The sequence below is a fragment of the Euleptes europaea genome, chromosome 7 (assembly GCF_029931775.1).
Source record: "Euleptes europaea isolate rEulEur1 chromosome 7, rEulEur1.hap1, whole genome shotgun sequence".
NCBI classification, from domain to species: domain Eukaryota; kingdom Metazoa; phylum Chordata; class Lepidosauria; order Squamata; family Sphaerodactylidae; genus Euleptes; species Euleptes europaea.
The window spans coordinates 5,813,702-5,828,820 of record NC_079318.1 but is presented as its reverse complement, the minus strand read 5'-3'; the positions used below and the strand labels follow the sequence as shown (position 1 = coordinate 5,828,820).

At 46.6% G+C, this 15,119-nt stretch overlaps 1 protein-coding gene across 1 annotated transcript in view; it reads right to left on the bottom strand.

Moving 5' to 3' along the window:
• Positions 1–203: 203 nt before the first annotated feature.
• Positions 204–15,119, bottom strand: part of PHACTR2 (phosphatase and actin regulator 2) — a 93,975-nt gene continuing 79,059 nt past the window's right edge. The window contains exons 10-13 of the mRNA XM_056852645.1: positions 14,000–14,061; positions 13,307–13,444; positions 3,862–3,938; positions 204–386 (exon numbers count right to left, since the gene is read on the bottom strand). Of these exons, the coding sequence (XP_056708623.1) occupies positions 371–386; positions 3,862–3,938; positions 13,307–13,444; positions 14,000–14,061 (293 nt within the window). The 3' untranslated portion in view covers positions 204–370. The remainder of the gene's footprint in view (positions 387–3,861; positions 3,939–13,306; positions 13,445–13,999; positions 14,062–15,119) is intronic.

Sequence of the window (15,119 nt, the reverse complement as noted above, 5' to 3'; positions counted from 1 at the left end):
AAGAATGCTAGTAATTTTGTTCATTTGTTCATTCTGTCCCCCCCACCCCAATTTGAAAGTGAATTATTAGTATTAACTGACAATAATTATCTTCTGCTTTTCTTTTCTGGCAAACAGCTAATGAGAAGAGATTTGGAACAAGTGGCTCTAAATAAGAGGGCTGCTAGGCTACTTCTTCTTTTATTATTGTTGCCACACCCACATTTCTCCCCAGTATTACTTCCAGGTCATTGCTTATTAAATGTGAGGGCCACATTCTTCAGTGATTTCAGGCAGACATTCCAGGTCCCATGCACTCTCAGTTCTTCAGGATGCTCTGCTTTCCCCAGGAAAGATCTTCATGTCTAGACTACAGATTATTTTCAAAAAATTATGGACGGTGAAACCTGCAGTTGAGTAAATCATAAGTATATTTATTTGTATATGTCTCTTCTTCCACTGTTGCCAAAATCAGAACACGTTCCATTAGCATTTTCCAAAGAAAGGTTTTCTCACCTGAGACTTGCTATGTGAACTGCCCAAAGTCCCACTTCACTGATCAGAACAAGACCACACCCAACATATTCTATACCTTGTTCTATAATCCTGTCTCTTATCATTAAGTTTCCCCAGGACCCTGGGCCACCCCCTCCTCCCCTTTCATTGAGCCAGGTTATTTGATTTATTATTATTAATCAGAATTTGCTGGGGGGGGGGGTTGTGTGTAAGCAGCTTTGTAAACAGCTTGAAATATGGAAAAGTGGCATTTAACTAAAATAATAAGATTTCACATTGGGTTTTAGAATTATTCACTAGGGCTGTCGATTTGGTTCGGCCCGAACCGAAAAACAGCCGAATTTCCTGATTCGGCGGATTTTAGTTTGGGACGAACCAAACTCAAAAATGGCGGGAAACCGGGGGAGCCGAATTCAGCGAGTTCGGGAGTTCACGAATAAATCCGGCAAATTTGGGGCCGTCAGTAAGCAGCATTCTCCTCCCCGGGCCAATCGGTGGCTAAGCTGGCTCTTCTTCTGGCCAATCAGTCAGGATTGAGTACTGGAGGAATCAGCTGATGTGCGGCTGGGCCGGGGAGAGAGAGAGTGTGAGAGAAATCCTCCTATGTGTGTGTGTGGGTGCTTGTGCACATTCGCTCCTTTCCGCGGCTGCAGGGGGCGCATTTTTGGGGGTACAGACCCCAAACTTTCAGTGGAGCTTCAGACAAGCCTTCTTAAGAGACCCCCCAAGTTTTGTAAACATTGGGTCAGGGGGTCCCAAGATATGGGCTCCCCCCTTTTCTCTTTCCATGGCTGCAGGGGGTGCATTTTTGGGGGTACAGACCCCAAACTTTCAGCGGAGCTTTAGGCGAGCCTTGTTAAGAGACCCCCCAAGTTTTGTAGACTTTGGGTCAGGGGGTCCCGAGATATGGGCTCCACCCCTTTTCCCTCCCCTTTTCCATTTCCATGGCTGCAGGGGGTGCTTTTTTGGGGGTGCAGCCCCCAAACCTTCAGGATATCTTCAGACGAGCCTTCTTAAGAGACCCCCCAAGTTTTGTAAAGATGGTTTCAGTGGGGGCAGAAATATCGGCTCCCCCCTTTTCTCTTTCCATGGCTGCAGGGGGTGCATTTTTGGGGGTACAGACCCCAAACTTTCAGCGGAGCTTCAGACAAGCCTTCTTAAGAGACCCCCCAAGTTTTGTAAACATTGGGTCAGGCCCCCCCGAGATATGGGCTTTCCCCTTTTCCCTATTGGGATGAATGGATCACCCGATCACCATGCATCTCCAGAGCAAAACGTCCCGTGCTTAAATGGAATCGTCTTGGATTACCCAGTCCTCCTCCCAGCCCCTCTTGATGGAACAAAAGACAGCCACAGTAAGACCCTTTTGGGGGCTTTAATCTATACTTTTTCTCCTGTGTGTGTGTGTGTGGGGGAAAGCAGAGTCTGTGTGTGTGTGGGGAGGGAGCAGTTTCTGTGAGTGGGGGGGGAGCCCAAGGGGGCTTTCGCCCTTCTGCCTGGGGGGGGTGCCCCCTCGAGTCTTTCTCTCCCTGGTTTGAGAGGGGGCTTCAGTTGTATGTCCTCAGGTTTTCCCTCATTCATACGACGGTTAGGTCTATTTTGATGCTTGCTAAAACTGGTTTTCAAATGGTGACTTAAAGAATGCATTTGCCTGGTCCCGAGTCCCATGCAAAAGGGGAAATTCCACCCCTCCTGCTCATTATGCATAGCTAGCTGCCTCTGTCCCTTTCCATGGTTTGCAAACTCCCAGGTGTCAGGTGTTGCTTTGCATGTTTGCAAAGGTGTTGCTTTGCAATTGTGTTGCTTTGCAAACTTCTTAGCACCTGCCCCACTCTTTGCATGTTTGCAAAGGTGTTGCTTTGCAGTTGTGTTGCTTTGCAGTTGTTGCTTTGCAAACTTCTTAGCACCTGCCCTGCCCTTTGCATGTTTGCAAAGGTGTTGCTTTGCAGTTGTGTTGCTTTGCAAACTTCTTTGCACCTGCCCCGCCCTTGCTCTCATCAGCTGTTTGTCGGGGCTGGGAGCTTTGTGCGTGGGTGGCAAGCTCTGCTCAGAGATGCACATTAAGGGTGGGGGGGACCCCTTTCGGGGCCCATATCTCAGCCCCCCCGACCCAATCTTTACAAAACTTGGGGGGTCTGGCAAGAAGGGTCCTTTGAAGCTCCGCTGAAAGTTTGGGACCTCTACCCCCAAAAATGCCCCCCAGAGCCGCGGAAAGGCGCGGTTGTGTTTTTAATGGCTTTATTCAGCCGAATTTTTCCCCCGAACTTTGAATTCCCGCCGGATTGCACGGACCCGAAGTGGGGGAGTTCGGACTTCGGCATATCCTGAATCTAAACGTGCCGAATTCAGCCGAATCCGAACAATACCGAATTTTTTTTAATTCAACAACCCTATTATTCACCCACTGCTCTCCCCTGCTTAAAATCTGAAAAATGGTGAGCAGGACATAAGCAAATCACTAGTTTTGGTGGCAGTGCAAACAGCATTGGAGCCTTTTTGCAGTAAGTAAGTAAATGGCGATGATGATTTAAAAATGAGATTTCTTTTAGCTAGTGTAAATGGGAATAGTATTGAGTAATTAATCTTAAATTATCTTCTTCATAGATGGCTTGAAGATGTATTTCAAGCACGTTTAAAGCCTGAATGACTGAGAAAATGTATAATTGCTTCTTTGGTCTCCATGTATTGTTGGATCTGGAATAGTGGTCTGAATGAATACAGGGATTAAAAAATGAAATATGAGCAGTTGATTGAATTTTTAAATGGTTTAAGACCTTGTAATTTAGTTTGATCCCCTAATAAAAATAAAGGAACTTGATGGGTACACTACATTTAGATGACGCTTGAAGAAATTTAATAACGCAAGGCAAGAACTGTGTAATGCCTATACAGATTGTTATTTTAATCTAAGGCTGTCTGGCATGCCTGTGCCATCCCCTGCCCCAGAACAGCCCATCAGCCATTCAACGTAGCCCCCCTGGAACTCCATTAGCATCCAGGTTTGGCTGCCTGACTGGGACTTTAAAATAAGGTAGGGGAGTGTTATCAATTACTTGGCAGGCCATAATTGGTTGCCGGTGGGCTGTGTGCAGGTAGGTGAATCCAATTCTACAAATCAGAGTAGACAATGCTAAAACAGATGGGCCAATGGGGTGATATGGTATAAGGAAGTTTTATATGTTCATTGAGTTCTCAAATTCCTGTATATTCTGATCTTCATCAGTTGGAAAACTAATTATCAGTGATTAGTTTAGGAGTCCTATTTGTTTAAATAATTCACCTACTTAAACAAGATCTAATTCTAGAAGTCCCTAGACATGCGAGAAGAATGCTGTTGTCTATAAATATAAAGCTTTATTTCCATACCTTGTAAAATGTCGGCTCTCTTCATGTACTTCCATTTCTGTGCTTTTAAATTCATTTAATTCTTTCCGTATTGCTGCCTAATTTAAACCAAACAGCATTAAGATTAGACAGCTCTTAAAAGGAATAATAGTATAGCTTTTCCTCACAAAGTAGGTGCTATGAACCGAGTATATTTTACGTATTGTGTTCTAATTTTTATGGATTTTACTGTAAGACCTCTTACAAGTTGCTTTGGGGTTTTAATCTAAATTTCCTTTGCAGTAACTGAATACTGGAAATGTGGGGTTATTTCACGTGTGCTTATTCAAGACATAAGTACTCCCTGATGCTGCTCTTTTGTCAATCCTCTCATAATACAGGATGATACATACGGTAACTTCATCCGGAAAAGGAGTGGCCACCACAGAGGTGACCTCAAATCTCCACTGACCTGTATCCTCAAAACAGGTGCATGGTTTCTGCTTTGATAAAACAAAGGACACAGCACACAACCCCCACCCCAATATCTTCTTAACTAAATGTAGAGTAGCCTTCTGTAAGTTACTATTAACAATAACCCTTGTCATCTCTTTCTTTCAGAGTTCATTTTCTTTCCCTCATGCTAAGAGAACAAATTATTTTTCCCAGGCCCTTTATTTAAGCAGCATTATAAATAACTGAAACAAAGAACACAAGCATAGAAAATGGCAGTAGTGAGGAAAGCTGGGAAGGGCAGTGGCAGAATTTTTTTTCCACTCAAAGCAGCCACCTGTTTAATGTACATCGGCAAAGGAGATTATTACAGCCTACAGGCAAGGAGGGGTGGATGACCAAAGCTTCAAACATAGCAATTGGACAAGCTGCAGGATTCATTCCTGCCTCTCCTGCCAGAGGACAAACCTTTAGCTATACAAAATGAACTATTCTAATCTAATATTAGTTTTTTGTAAGAATAGACAAAATGTTTTGACATTCTAGGCCAGTGTTGTCAGGTGGCAGATATTAAAGCACAGCAGTCATTTAGAGTACTCTGCATGGGTAAAGAACACTGAAAGTGGAGATACACAGTGGTCAATTTGCACTCTTTTAATTTATTCTACAGTAATTTCTTTAAAAGGCTGTCTACACATACTCAAAGGTATTAGCACAAATACTCTTAGCATAAAATAATCACTGCTTTTAGCTGCTTTTAGATTTTTTAAAAAAAACCACAAATCTCTCTCAATAATTCATTATAAAAAGGATCTCATTAGAAGCACACATCTTTCAATGCAGGGCAGAATGATAGCATAACACAAACATTATGCAATGTTGCTACAATGACATCTCAGATCATAGCCTTCTCTTGCAGCAGTTGATTCTTTTGCTTAATTCTTGGGGTGATCTCGAAGTATGGGGTTTCAGCAACAGCAGAGAAAAGAGTTATGGCTTCATGCAGCCATTCTCCTGTTCTACTGGAACATGTTTGCATCCAAAAGTACCAGAAGTACATCTCCTCTTTCTCATGGTAATATTTAGCAATGCAGAACACAAGACACTATTACACTTTTCGCTGTTCGAAAGGTTTCCTTATATCCTGCAAGAAGCTGACAATGAAGTGGAGGGAGCCAGAATGGTATACTGGCTTGAGTGTTGGACTGATCTGGGAGACCTGGGTTTGAAGCCCAGTTCTGCCATGGAAGCTTGCTGTGTGCCCTTGGGACTAGTCACTCTCTTTCAGCCTAAACTACTTTACAGGTTTGTTGTTGTGAAGATAAAATGGAGGAGAGAAGAACAATGTTGTAAGTCATCTTGGATCCCCATTTGGGAGAAAAATAGGGAATAAATATCGAAATAAACGCCATGCAGTTTGCTTTACATACATGCTGCGGGGGAAAGAAAACAAAAACAGAGTTTCACTTACCTGTAACTGTTGTTCATCTGGTGGATCTTCTATGCAGGCACACATTGGGACTGTGCAGGCGCAGGCCAGCCACGGATAAGATTTGTCAGCTTCTAGCAAAATCTAAGAGAGTGCTCCCCCTCCCCTTGGGCATGCAATCTTCCCGCCCCTCGGTCACATGACCCAAGGGGGAGGGAGCACTCTTCCCTCCAGTTGTCCAACCTGCCGCCACGGAACCAACCACTGTCTAGCGGAGAGGTCCCACAGTGGGGAAGGAGGGAGGGATGTGTGCCTGCATAGAAGATCCACCAGATGAACAACAGTTACAGGTAAGTGATTCATCTGCGTGGCTTCTATGCAGTCCCACATTGGGAGAGTAGCGAGCTCACTTACCAGGACGGTGGGTGTGGGACAGTCACTGAAATAAAGACTGCAGTACGGCACGTCCCATGGCTGCATCTCTCGCAGAGTCCACATCCACAGCGTAGTGTTTCATAAACGTGGAGGGCGTGGACCAGGTGGCAGCTTTACAGATGTCCCGGAGATCTATCTTTGAAGAAAAGGCGATGGAAGCTGCATACGCTCTGGTAGAGTGTGCCTTAATCATAGGAGGGCATTCTTGATGAGCAAATTGTAGGCCAATTTGATGGAAGACGTGATCCACCTTGAGAGAGTCTGAGGAGAAGCACGACGACCTTTATGGTTTCCCCCGAAGCAAACAAAAAGGTTATCGTCCTTATGAAAATTCTGAGACCTCTTAATGTAAAAAAGGAGGGCTCTTCGGAGGGAATGTAATTCCCTATCAGCATCTGAGGATGGGTGAGGGAAAAAAAATAGGAGGACAATGTCCTGGGTAAGGTGGAAGGCTGAGACTACCTTGGGTAAAAAAGAGATCTTTGGCTTCAGTACCTCCCTATCTGACTGGAACTTAGTATAAGGAGGGGAGTGTGAGGGTGCTGATAAGTTGCTTACCCTCCTTGCTGAGGTAACTGCGACCAAAAAGGCCGCTTTAAACGACAGTAGAGCCATTTCACAAGTGGCCAATGGCTCAAAGGGGGGTCTCATGAGTTGAGAAAGTACTAAGGAGAGACTCCACTGAGGAACGGGCGGAGTGACGGGAGGATACAAATTAGTGAGACCTCTCAAAAACTTTTTGGAAAGGGGATGAGAAAAGACTGAATAGGAGTCGATATCTGGGTGAAAAACCGAAATTGCGGCTAAATAAACTTTAATGGATGAATTAGATAAACCATCATCTTTGAGGGTTAGCAGATAATCAAACACAACAGACAGTGGACAAGTAATTGGCAAAACATCTTTGACCTTAGCCCAATCAGAAAAATGTCTCCATTTTGCGTCATAAGATCATCTCGTGGAGGACTTTAAGGAGTGCAATAAAACCTTAACTACCCTGTCAGACCACTGCCCTGGGACTGCACCCTCCAGGCAGCGAGTTGTAGGTCTGGGGGGGAGTGAGAGGGGTCCTTTGGGAGAAGGATGTAGTTCCCTTGCGCAAGTGACATGAGCACTGCGAACCACAACCTCCTGGGCCAAAATGGAGTGACAATCATGGCATCTGTCTTGTCGTGGTTCAACTTGGCTAGGACCTTGTGAAGTAGAGGGAATGGGGGAAAGAGATAAAAGAGAGCCCCGTTCCAAATCGTCTGAAAGGCATCCCCCAATGAGCCCGGGCTGGCTCCCGCCCTCGAATAAAACCTGCAACACACGAAGTTGAGGTGTGTTGCAAAAAGGTCTACTTGCGGGTAACCCCACTGTTGGAATATTTGGTGGAGACAGTTGACGCTTAAGGTGAACTCATGCGTTTGATTGGGAAGGCGACTCAGAGCATCTGCTAACGTGTTGCTCTTGCCTGCGATGTGAATTGCTACAAGAGTAGAGTGATGAGCTGTGGCCCATTCCCAAATGCTGGCCTCTTTGGAGAGTGAAACGGACCCTGTGCCGCCCTGCTTGTTTATATAATACTGGGCAGTGGAGCTGTCCGTAGCGATCTGAATGTGATGTCCGTCCAGGTGCCCTGCAAATGAAGACAGAATGAGATGGATGGCACGAAGCTCTAATAAATTTATGTGCAACCGGGATTCTAAATGTGACCATGTACCCCATGACATAAGGTTACCACAATGAGCACCCCATCCAGAAAGGGAAGCATCTGTGAACAGGTACCTCTCAGGGGAAGGACAATGAAAAGGGACGCCTGAGAGGATGTTGATGTCATACGCCCACCACTGCAGGGAAGCAATGACATATCTGGGGATGGTTAGGCGTTTGTACTGGGAGTCGACATTGAGCCTGAACGCCTGAAGGAACCAGTTTTGGAGCGGGCGCATACGAAGTCGTGCAAACTCCACCACAGCCGTGGTGGAGGCCATGAGGCTTAACAACTGCTGTATATGGTAGGCTGTCTGAAAGCGTTTCTTAGTGAACTTGGCCACCAATTTTTGGATGGCGCGACCTCTTTGAACAGGGAGGAAGGCCCTGGCTTGTTCGGCATCCAAACGCGCTCCAATGAAGGTCTGTACCTGTGCAGGGACAAGTTTGGACTTGGAAAAATTAACTAAAAGACCCAGATTATTAAGGACTGCAAGGACTAAATCCACTTGTGTGGCCAACTGTGATTGAGAAAGACCCACGATTAACCAATCGTTGAGGTAGGGAAATATTACACAACCCTTCAGGGCAAGGTGAGCTACCACAACTGCAATGCACTTTGTAAAGGTCCTGGGGGCCATAGATAACCCAAAGGGTAACACATTGTACTGGTAACATTTTCCGTTACATTCAAACCTCAGGTATTGGTGACACTGTGTGAATCGCGATGTAGAAGTAAGCATCGCGGAGATCTAGCACCGCAAACCACATGTGCCTGTCCAGGAGGGGAAGTACTTCTGGGAGCGAGAGCATACGAAATTTTCTGGTCTTAATAAAGATATTAAGGTCCTGGAGATCCAGGATAGGGCGCTTCCCCCCTTTTTATCCACAAGAAAAAAGCGGGAGTAAAACCCGTGGTTCTGGTCGGCAGATGGAACCTCTGAAATAGCCCCCTTAGAAAGGAGACTGTCAACCTCTTGTACAAGTAGGTCAGGGGCCGGTGACAGAGAGCGGGCCAAGGGCCTATGTGGAGGTAACATAAGAAACTCTATGAAGTAACAGACATTTATTATTTTCAGAACCCAGACATCACTGGTAATTGCAAACCAAGCATGGAAGAAATCAGACAGGCGATCACGAAAACCAACGGACACGTCTAGTCATGCCTGTTTCGGTTTGTTGAAATGGCCCGGAGACCCTCTAGGACCTTTGCGGACCCTAGGTTTGTTTTGGAACTTCCTTTCGTGCTAAGGGCGAGGAAAGGAAGGGCGGAATGAAGGTTGTGTGAAAGACCCTTGAAATGGTATGGGCGGGAAGGTTGGTTGGCTTGTCGGCCAAAATAACGGCGCTTGAAATCAGGCGCCTGAGGGGCAATCCCTAGAGACTTTGCATTTGTCTTATTCTTTTTCAAGCGATCCAGGAAGGTATCTGTTTGGTTGCTAAATAAGGACGTCCCTTCAAACGGAAGGTCTTCGATATGTGCCGTAGTATCATAGGGGAGCACAGACTGACGTAGCCAAGAATGTCTGCGGATGACTATGGCGGAAGCAATGGCTTTACTGGATGAGTCCGCCACATGGCGTGCTGCCGTCAGCTGCTGCCTTGCTAAAGACGGCATGTCTTTAGCAAGGGAGCAGCTCACGGCAGCACGCCATGTGGCGGACTCATCCAGTAAAGCCATTGCTTCCGCCATAGTCATCCGCAGACACGCTTGGACTGAATGGCTACCGCCGAAGGGCGCCGGTTGTCAGGAAGGATGGAAATTTGAGGGGATACACGATCCCAAAGGGAGTACTGATATCTGGCCATGACCGCAAGGAAGTTGGAAATGCGGAGGCCTACCGCACTAGAGGTATAATTTTTTTTAGCAAGGATATCTAGTTTGCGACCCTCTCTATCCTGTGGAGAGGCATGTGCTCCTGACCTATATTTACCAGGCAAAGCCTCCACTATAACGGAATTAGGAGGGGGATGCTGGTAGAGGAATTCTCCACCTTCTCTGCGAATCTTATATAGATTCTCTACTCTTTTGATGGACGAGGGGACTGAGGCAGGCTTAGCCCAGTTGGTATGGACCACTTCAAGAATGCTTTTTATCATAGGGAGGGCCACAGGGCCTACATCAGGGTTATGGAGAATATCCATTATATCATCGATAGGACCGGAATCCTCCGGTTTAAAATCAATTTTAAGAGCTTTCGCCATGCGGATTAATTGTTCCGTGTATAAGTGAACATCCCCCGTAGGGGAAACTGGTTTAGAGTCCCCGACAGTGTCCTCGGGTGAGGGAACTGAAGCGCGGGATTCCTCACCCTCATCAGGAGAGAAGGAGGTGTCATACTCGGATGGATCAGTGTCCCTTGACATAGAAGGAGACCTGGATAGATGAGGCTTGCGAAGCGACGCTTGCCTTGGACAGACGGAATCCTTGGAATGATCATCAGGATGGCGAGACGGCGTGTGTCAACACCGACAAGAGCCGCCAGAAGGCGAACGTGAACGGGAGCGACGGTGACGACGACGGTTGACCGAAGAGCCCAAGTAAACTGAAGGAGTAGGATATCGGCGTCGAGAAACATCTCGGCGCCGACGGGAGGGAGACCAGCTCCTAGAGGAGTAACGGCGCCTCTGAATGGCTGGACTGCGTGAACAAAGTGAATGGCTATGTCCAGTGGTTGGCTGTTTGGATGATGAACGACGAGGTTGAACAACTGGACCATGTGAGCGAAGTGAACGGCTGTCTGGTGATTGACTGTTTAGATGATGAACGGCGTTGTTGAACGGCTGGAGTACATGAGCGGAGTGAACGGCTATGTCCGGAAGAAGACTGTCTGGATGAAGACCAATGAGATTGGGAGCGGCGAGAGGTAGATCGGCGCCGACGGGATCAGCTCCGATGATAGGATCGGCTCCGATGGGACGAACGGCTCCGAAGACAGGAACGGCTCCGATGATGGGATTGGCTCCGACGAGAACGGCTGCGACGGGTAGATCGGCTCCAACGAGAGGATGACCGACGTCTGCGGGAAGCGGATCGACTCCGACAAGCGGATCGACGTCGAGAAGACGATCGGCTCCGACGGGTAGGGCGGCGATGGCGCGAAGTAGACCGATGGATCTGGACGAAGCTGGACTTCGAGAGTGGCGTCGAGAAGTCGATCGACGCCGAGGCCATTGGCCAGGTTCGAGATGGGACGAACCCTTCGGCGACTCCACTTGGGCCTTTTCGACTGGCTGCTGGGAGTCTTGTTGAGCGCTCACAGGAGGGGGTGGTTGAGCGGCACCGACCTGGAGCTCTGCAGGTTCTGCCCGAGGCCCTTTATCATCAAGCCGTGGGGACTTTGTATGCACCAGAGGCACATCCTTGTAGAGATGAAGGAGGTGCTGCTTGAACTCAGCCGAGTCTTCCTGGGCCCTGCTCGGACACGGAACCGAGGGGGTAGCCAGGGAATGAGGAGGCAAATCCTCAATGGTAATGGGCTGCTGTGCAGCTGCTTCGGAGGTGACCGATGCCGATGGGTGAGACACTTTGGTTTGAGATCGGCGTCGAGGAGATGCCGAGGGTGATCGGCGTCGAAGAGACTTTGGTGAACGCAAAGGTGATCGGCGCCGAGGCGATCTGGAGTGGGATGCATGGTGCGAAGAGCCGCGGCCGCGTCCATTTTGTGAATCCGGGGCAATAAACTTTGCCAGACGAACAACGACCAACGAGGGCTTCTTAGAAGGGCCACCCCGTTTGGATCTTTTTGTTGGGGGACCCGCTTCGGATTGTGGCTTACCAGTCGAAGGACCAGGCTCAGCAGATTGACCTCGTGGACGAAGAGACTCCTTGTAAAGATGAGAGAGCAGGCCAGTCGACCGAACCCTCAAGGCCTTGTTGGTGAGTTTGGAGCAACTTCTACAAGTTGCAGGAATATGGCCTTCCCCCAAGCAAAGGAGGCATTCAAGGTGAGGATCAGTCTTCGCCATCTTGGTACCACAAGAGGTACATTTTTTGAAAAGTGGAGCTTTCTTGGACTCCATGGCTAGAGACAAAGCTAACACGTTCTCTCTCCGTGGCGGCAGAAAGAGAACTGGAGGGAAGAGTGATCCCTCCCCCTTGGGTCATGTGACCGAGGGGCGGGAAGATTGCATGCCCCAAGGGGAGGGGGAGCACTCTCTTAGTTTTTGCTAGAAGCTGACAAATCTTATCCGTGGCTGGCCTGCGCAGTCCCAATGTGGGACTGCATAGAAGCCACGCAGATGAACTACTATTTTAGGAGGTACTACATGTCAGCCATAATGTCTAGTTATGTTCTCAGCTATACAAAATTCAGAACCAGAACAAACTAGCTGAGACAAACCTTCTCCTCCCCAATGAAGAAGAGTCTCATCTTCCTAGGTCTTCTAAAGCTGTGGTTCTCAACTAGTAGTACACTTGCTACTAGTAGGATGCAGTGTTTTCATACCAGTTACTAAGAATTCCCTGTCCCTCAATCCACATGTCCACTTGCAAGAGTGACATACTGTGTCATGCTGACCCTACCTGCTGCGGATTATCCATCCGTGACCTTTTGGTATAGTAGTCATTTTGGACACTTGGTGTTTCTCCTAATCCCCCATCTTCCCTGCCCACTAGCAAGTGTTTCTGATATGCGGCTTCCTGCTGACCGTATGAGCCAGGAATTATCTACTGAGCTTCTGCAAGTCTTTATGTCCTTAAAACATGATAATGATAAATACAATAACAGAATGCCTGTAAATATATAAGCATCCTTCTTGGGAAAAGTGGGCCTTTTGTTTTTATGACAGTAGAACCCAGGTTCTTTGGAAGAGTGATTGGTGAGACATTAGATACAAAAGGCTGAGGACCTCTGTTCTAAACTATCAGAGGGCAGGCAGACGAAAAGCAGAGTGATACTGAAGTGTCTGTGAGATCTTACTGGATGGTTATAACTCCCTTCTTCCAAACACAACCCTATCTGTGGGTAGGAACTGGAGATCAAACAGCAGCCTGTGACTGTAAATAGTGCCATAGTAGTGTTCAGACCTTGTACTTCATTGTCTAATCTTTGTCCAACAGACAAATGCCTGTGGTACTCCAATTTGAATGAAATGACACGAGAGAAGGTCCATTTATGCACGGGAGGTTTTGCCTTGGATTTTCCACTCTCTAGATGCACCTTTTCCCCATCCAAATTCTCAAAACTCTGCATGGGGGCTTATTTGTGAGTTTTGAGCATTTGTATGGGAAAAATGTGCATCTAGAGCGCAGCAAATCCAAGGCAAAACCTCCCATGCATAAATGGCCTCAGATTGCTAAGGAAGCAGTCAATGATCAAAAGCCAGATTAAGTGTATATTCCTTTGCAAATGAATATGCTCCATCATGGCTGAGAGGGACAACTGTTGCGTGCACTAGCAGGAGTTTCTGCTACAAATAAGAAGGAAGTTTAGAGATATAAAGTTTCTCTAATAACAAATATTTGTCTCTTGCCTTGTCTGCAGGTGTTAACCTTGCCCAGGGCTTGTCGGCACGACGGTCATAATCTGGAGAATCTGTCACTTCCACATACTCATGAAAACGTAAGATTCTCCTTGCTTGAAGTTCAGCCACTGTTGGTCTCAGACTTAGCTATAAAAGAGGGTAAGTATAAATGTACTAAACCAAAGAAAAACGTGGGCCAAGCAGTTACCTTGAACACAATTTTAAAGAAAGTCACTTGTAAATGTCTAAAAAAGAAATCAATTTGGGAGTATCAACCCAAAAATAGAATATAGCTCAATCTGATTTCTGTCTAGATTACAAAAACCAACCATGAATAAAATAACATCTATACACTTAATGCTTTACAGCAAAGACTTTGGCTTGGTTCACATGTAGCACCTATTTGGCATCACATGAGCAGGCCACTAGCTTATATAGTCCCCTCCCCTGCATACACTGCGATTCATTTCCCTTTGCAGCAATTGCTAGCTAACCATGGTTTTTATATGCTAGAATTATTATGGATACCTATAGGGCTGAAACTGAATCAAGTTGTCAAGCTCTTCAATCCACTGTGGGCCGGGGTTTTGCCAAGGAGATTCTGCAACCTCCAATGCAATGAAGTTTCAAAAAGCCAGCTTGCAGTGATAAAAAGTCCAGTTTCTGTCTGTATTGGGCGCAAATACAAGACATGTTATGTACCTTTCTGCTGAGACTGCGCTTTAGTTCTCTTTTAGCTTCTTGCTCCTCTTCTTCATTCTTCTCTATTGTTAGATGGGAAAAGAGTACATTTAAAGGTATGTTAATTATATGTCTGACGTATGTATGTGGTCAATACAACAGAAATACAAACAGTCTATGTTTGTGTATTTCTAGCTGACTCTAGTTAATGCTTTTTGAATTCCATCCTCCATTCTTCCTCTTAATCCCTGCAGTATTCCTCAGTCATCCTAACACACTCAGAACAGGGATGGGATGCTCACGTTCATTTCCAAGCCTCAAAACTGCAGGCCCAAAGATGTGCATTTGCAATCTAACCGTTGAGTCTGGGGGAACAGTATCTTTCTGATAGTTCCTTTATTCCATCTTACCTTCCGACTCCCATGCTGCCTCGGGCTACATGGAATGCTTCTAGCTGAATGCTGTGGTGTGGTTTTTGACAGGCACTGTGCTCGCTTTCACACCACTTGGGTGAGGCAAGAAAGCTACATATTCAGAAGAAGCTCTCCTGTCTTAGATCAGTTGATCAGGCAAGAGGATAGGGCCTTGTATGGGCTTAGCCTGGAAATTGTGCTTATTATCATAAAGCATAATAACTGGGGCAATGCAGCTAGGAGGAGCAACAGACCGAGGCAAGCAGTTTCAAGTCAGTCACATCATCAGCTGAATCTGATGTTGGCCTGGACAAACTAGGTAGGAACCAGATGGAGGGAGGAGGGTTTCTCTTACCAGAGACTGACAACCAAGGAGGGGGGCTAGGCTGCACTGTATCACCTAAGCAACAGCCTCCAGTTCAACTGGTCCGTGACTGTACTAGATACTGCTACACAGGTACAACAACAACTCTTCCCTTCTTTGGTCACATTGGCAGCAGAAGGAGCAGGGAAGGCTCTTGTCAGGCATCTGAGGAGGGGAGAGGGGTTGGACACAACAGCACAGTTCACATGTAATGACGAATCATGGATGGTCATTACAGGACCACGAGGCTTGCTTACTTCCTGGTTTGTGGTTACATCTGGGCTAAAAATTATAGTTTCTTCTCTTCCCTACAAATCAGGATTCCAAACCATGTTTGTAGGGAAGAGGGAAAAATAATCATTTG